The 6,177-nt window shown below is 35.1% G+C and overlaps 1 protein-coding gene across 2 annotated transcripts; it reads right to left on the reverse strand.

Moving 5' to 3' along the window:
- Positions 1-483: 483 nt before the first annotated feature.
- On the reverse strand, positions 484-2,912 carry LOC128159100 (ankyrin repeat and SOCS box protein 8-like). 2 transcript variants are annotated; one of them, XM_052822151.1, is made up of 3 exons: positions 2,856-2,912; positions 1,755-1,991; positions 484-1,229 (listed from the first exon to the last, which is right to left on the reverse strand). In XM_052822151.1, the coding sequence occupies exons 1-3, from the start codon at positions 2,895-2,897 to the stop codon at positions 606-608; spliced, it is 903 nt and encodes a 300-aa protein (XP_052678111.1). In that variant the 5' UTR covers positions 2,898-2,912; the 3' UTR covers positions 484-605. The 2 variants fall into 2 exon arrangements, with proteins under 2 accessions (XP_052678111.1, XP_052678112.1); XM_052822152.1 differs by lacking the exon at positions 2,856-2,912 and adding an exon at positions 2,496-2,832.
- Positions 2,913-6,177: the final 3,265 nt, after the last annotated feature.

Below are 6,177 nucleotides of genomic sequence, written 5' to 3' on the forward strand. Positions count from 1 at the left end.
TCCCCAATCATCATGCACAATCAATTCTAAAAAGTTTATATGAAAACAATTCGTGAGGGGTTGATTGAACAAAAAACTTTATCTGAAATGTAAAGAAAGTGATTTAGAGTGAAAGATGTTAACTTTAAAAATATTTAAGGTGCACCAATGTGAATTCAAAAATATTTTTAAAAGATGACAATATATATAAAGGTTATCAACATTGAATGCATTCAAACATGAATGCGCCACATATTTATTACACCCATGACATCACAAAATCAATGCTTATTGCGCCATGATTACATATCATGTCCAAAGAAATCAATGAAAATCCTTCATAATTTACAAAATTTTGAAGGAATCTCTTATGGACCGTGTGATTGAATGCTGCTTTATGATTTGTGGGACATTGATTTGTTTTGTTATCAAATACTTTTCCTATTAAAAAAGTCCGCATAATTTTTGAACAGCCCTCCTACCTGACCTCAACAAAGTTGTTCAAAGATTATTTCAATATTTTATTTTTAATATTTCATATTTGAATACAATCATAACATGTTATGGTAACAACTCAAAACTTCAGACAGTTAAAAACACAAGTTAGACACAACTCAGTTTAAACTTTACGTTTGTAAAAGAATATATCGCTTAATTTTAGGAGGGAGAGGTAGTCTCTCCACAGTCCTCGGTAAATACTTATAGCCTAAGTAAAATCTTACAGCACATCGAGTTAAGTCTCTCAGGCTACGCACATTGGTTGAGAATTTCACAACACATTTCAGAGTCTCGTTACTACCGGAATCATTTATTTTCTGATGCTGAAAGTCAATGTGCCCTGCAGCCATGAACAGAAGTTCTAAACAGGCATCATCCGAACCCGTGTTTAATCCAATGTTTTGTAAATGTAATGTCCGCGTCATTGGCGTCTCTCCCTTGGCATTGCGCAGATTAACACAAGCGTTATAATCCAGTAGCAACTTCATCACTTCAAAGTTCTCTTTCCTTGCTGCCCAGCTTAATGGTGTGTCGTTGTTATAATCCCTTGCATCCACAAAGGCCCCCCTCTCCAACAGTAATTTGACACATGCTTCGTTGTTTTTAAACACCGCCCAGTGTAAGGCAGTGTCCTGGTTGCCATCCCCTGCATTAATGTCAGCTCCATTGTTCAAGAGAATTTCTGTACATTGCTTACTCTTCTCTGCAGCATAGTGAATTGCTCGCCTTTTATATCCATCCTGGAGATTTACCTAAAAGTTGGAAAAAGAAGTAAAAATGTTCTCTTTTATTTGATGCACAGTTTTAATTAACTCTTTCTGTTTATCATATATGTATTTGTATTGCAAGCAATACAGAATTACTTGATAGTCTGCTATTAGTTGCTTACTGGTACTTGTAATTTTACCCAATATGCTCATGTGAAGATATAGAGATGAAATTTTCAGTGTTGTTAATATTTTTAACTTTAATCAAAGAAGGCCTGACATAATAGAGCAGGAAATAACAAACAGCCCTTAAAGTCTTCAACTGAATACCAGTACCAGAATTTGCAAGCACCTGCTCTGCTTATGAATGGTTTAACCATCACAAATAAATATACATGTATTACTGGTACTATGATAGGGTCTGTATAATGGAAATAAAATACTGCATAGCCAAGCATGTGTCCACATAAACAAACAAAAATCAGATGTATTTCAAATTCAAAATTTGATATAAGCATGTTCATTTTTTAAGTATATGTTGATGGAGAGACACTTTTTAAAGCTAAATACCCTAGCTCCCCTTTTTATCAGTGTGAGTAGACTCTCCTCGTCGCTGACCATACAGGTACAGTGAAGGGGGAGGATTGTACCATGCATACGATTCACATCTGCCCCCATGTCAATCAGATCATCAATGTCTTCTGACTCATCGTACACTCCATAACTGTGCCAGCTACATATACTGCGAATAAGGCGATCCGATAAATCATGACCATTCTGGGTTTTCTCCATGGTGTACCACATTCCCTGATACATGTAATATATGCAAGTCAAATATAAGGAAAACATTTCAATACACTTCATTGTAATAAAATCATACCTAGGCTAGAAAAGACGACAATATGTATTCAGTTATTGTACCTCTGTGTATTTTTTTTTAATGTAAAATTATGATGTCATTTTATACAATGTGATGCATTATGTTTACCATGAAATAATAATTTAGTACTATATATGCCCATGCAGAATAGTTATCAATAGTATTGCAGCATTCAATTTCCCTTGCATTTATTCTTGGAACTCTACGGTAAACTCTAAGTCCAATAACTTGAACTTGTTCACTTGCAACAACTTTTGCATTTCAAGAAAGAAAATTTTCTTTGGGACTATTCAGACAACAGCAATTATCAGACATTGTCTCCCTAAACAGCAACTAACTTTCTCAGTTCTGCCATGGGAAATAGTTGCTTTTTAAGGTACAATATGCTTCCTATTGATCTAATAGCTTGTAAATAGGTATTCATAACATACGTTGGTGAAAAATCCTCTATTCTACAGTCGTTCTAATATACAAATATGCATGTAGCCAGAGACGCCATGGTCAGTTTTTCAATTGTTTTTTGCAATGATAGATCTGTAAAACGTAAAATTATGAATGTTTGTTACTCCACATCCATAGTACTGTGTGGATTTTCACCACTCATCAACCAGATGTCCTCATTTTAGGACAGTTTTATTGACGATTTTTAATGGATAATTACATGAGAAAGCGAAGGAAATGCGCGTTGAGTTTTACTGATGCATTAATTAGATATGTTTTCAAGAATTACTAATAGCCTAAAGATGGCTGTTTCTAACGAGGAACTGTATTCTCATACAACAAAAGTTTACCTGACAAATGTCAAAATTTCCTGATACCGGAAATTTTCTCATTGTATATAAAAGGAAGACCGAACACGCTATATGTATCCGAATTTGTTGAAAAAAAGATTTTTCAAATACTTCTAGTTAAGGAATAAGGATTAAGTAATTTTTTTTAATATAATGACGTGAACGTTATGGTCAGCGTAAATAAACTCAATAAAAACCAAAGGGCTAAAAATTGACATTTAAAAAGTATTAATCATTGCATTGGCGGGTCCAAAGGGGCGGTCCGGGTGTCGGAACCTCCCCACCTTTCTCTGGGACATATTATTTCTCTAAAAAATATTTTTTAATGCTTATTTAAAGGCGATCTGGCGATTTCCCCCAACATATAATCGAAATAAAGGCATGTAGCTGGGGGGAGGGGGGGGGGGTGCCAACCCTTTTTTCTCGCAGCCAACCTTTTTTTTTTAATTTGCAAATATTAAAAAAAAAACAAATTAAGATGGAGTTGGCCCCACACTTTTTTGGGAGCTTTTAAAAAATTGAATTAAAAGGAAAGAAACTAACAGTGAGGTTAATATTATATGAACTTATAGGTACGCTACGGCTATGCTCTGTGCCCCCCCCCCCCCCCCCGGAGCTGGGTTATTTTTATTTCTTGTTTTTTTGTTTTTCTCGTCACGATTTTTTGGATGAGTTTGCCCCCCCCTTTAAAAACGATGCTACGTGCATACTAGAACTGACTCAAATAAATGCTTTACCTGTGTCCTATCCGTTTCGTGCCTTGTGGCAAATAAGGCATCAACAGAACGTCTCCATCCATCTCTGTCCACGACCGAAACCACCACCTTTAAATATCGCTAACTAGTATTTAGAGATTTTCGTACAACGAACAGTGATTTCATTTCTTATGAAAAAAAAACCCTATCAGTATTTTATCATCTGTTCCAAAGTCAAGGGTTTCTGATCTGCACCGCTTCTCACCTTGACTTGGGAAGATGATAATTTATCGAAGTAAAGTACTCCCCTTCAGCATCCGGTGTTTATTTCACTGAGAAAACACGTTGAATTTTTTTTTTTTTGTAAAATTACGTAAACTTAAGCAGTCTCTCTAAAAACACTTATTCATATTAATAACATTCATTTATCTAAGTATTTTCTTCTCCAATTCTAAGAAAATCGATCATAGCTCAAACAGTTTTGAACTGACAATATTAAAACAGAAATATACGCGAACGAGTATAACGACGTTTGCGTACGAGTACACGCGCATTCTTGTTTTTTTTAAGTGGCTTTCAAATGTTTTGTTTAGATAATCAAATGTCAGTTATAACTTCTTTAAGTAACAATAATAGATAAGTTTTACTTCGTTAAATTTCATACAAAAAATACAAAGGAGACATAATAAGGTATGATACAAAAGAAAATTAAAACCATTTTAACAAGAGCTTGGACTTTGGGTAGCCGTGTCAAACGCAATGTGACGTAGGCCTGTCTATTTCATTGCTAGCCATTTGGTCAAGGCTCTCTGAAATCAACAAGATTTGTCTGGCTTTCGAGCGAAGACTACGCAATCGGTGTATATTTCGCTTGAAACCAGCGTCATTTTAACTTGTTTTGACATAATAGAAATAGATAGTTACACCACTTATTGTTACAAAAGGTAGGTATGTACGTGAAAAGGGTTTATATGTAAACCATGATGAAAATGTACAGATTTTCAAAATTTCACTATAATAAAGGGGCATGGTCACGATTTTGACAAAAATTGTTTTTCCTATTTTAATGTTTACAATGCTTTTGTGGGGATTTTTTGATAGGCAACCAAAATTTGGATGTCATTGGTTGAGTTATAAGCGAGTTACAGAACTTAGAACCATTTTAACAAGTCTTTGGACTTTCAGTAGGATGTAACTATCTATTTCTTGCGTCAAAACAAGTTAAAATGACGCTGGTTTCAAGCGAAATATACACCGATTGCCTAGCCTTAGCTCAAAAGCCAGACAAATCTTGTTGATTTCAAAGAGCCATGACTGAGTGGCCTACAATAAAATAGACAGGCCTACGTAACAATGCTGTTTGACACAACTACCCAAAGTCCAAGCTCCTGTTAAAATGGTTCTACAATTCTTTGCTCTGTAAACAAACCTTTTGTTTACAGTTTGAATGTAGAAGTTATAATTACAGTTTTAGACATAAAGTGAATGTGTTAAACAATAGAAATTGTTTATTTATGCTTAAAATAAATGTGAAGAAAAATATTTTTTACTGGTATATTGAACCTACGTAAACAAAAACAGCTAGAGCACGAGTATTGTTTACATCACAAAGAATTATAATCCCTGTATCTTGCTCATAGCTCTATATCTGACTCTCAAATTTCATATGATCATTAGAAATGCATTCCTAAAGCACTATAGATAATAAGAACCGAAACATACAAGTTGACCAAAACCGTGACCATGTCCCTTTAATCGCATCTGTACTTGTGCCAGATGATGAAGCGCAACCATTACAGAGGTCACATCAAGTTCAAGGGGATTACATGTACAATTGCTTGTACGATTGTTTTACACATGATCATACCATATATTTAGCAGATAATTTATCCATTTTTCTGTATGTTACAAAATTGATTCGTAGTGTTATCACAAAAAAGACAGTGGTAAATGTAAATATTAGGCGTTGAAAATCTTAGTGACATATTTTAGGGGTATTTTAAACAATATACATACGTAATATAACTAGTTCAGTCATAAACATATTCTCTATATAGTACTGTATCCATTTCTAAATGTAGTTTAAGAGGCTATAACAGTCTGTATGACACGCCAATTTCAAATAAAAAATGGATTATACATGTACTTTTATTTTCGATTCTGAAATCTATAACTCTGGTAAATCAATCGGTGAACAATACTCGGCTGAAAGCCCCTCTTACTTTGCTTATAACTCAATCATTAAATTCTAGATATATTCAACTGTATTAAAAACAACCAATCAACAAACACTACACTCGAATTAAGCTATAGGGACGTCTGATTTACCCTTGTTCCCGAAACCCTACGAGTTAAAAGCACATCGGAGGTCCTCTGGAAACAGGACATGATTGATTGGTGAACACTACTCACCAGGGTGGGAACACCCGATCTAGCCTGATTCCCGATGCCTTCCGACCGTGCAAGCACTCGGAAGACCTCGGGATACAAGGTACGCTTAACCGGTGAACACTACTCACTAGTATAGGGGCATCTCGATCGGTTAACACTACTCACTAGGCTAGGGATGCCTGTAAGCACATCGGAAGGCCTCGAGAACCAAGGTACACTTGATCGTTGTGAACACT

The sequence above is a fragment of the Crassostrea angulata genome, chromosome 8 (assembly GCF_025612915.1).
Source record: "Crassostrea angulata isolate pt1a10 chromosome 8, ASM2561291v2, whole genome shotgun sequence".
Taxonomy (NCBI): Eukaryota; Metazoa; Mollusca; class Bivalvia; order Ostreida; family Ostreidae; genus Magallana; species Magallana angulata.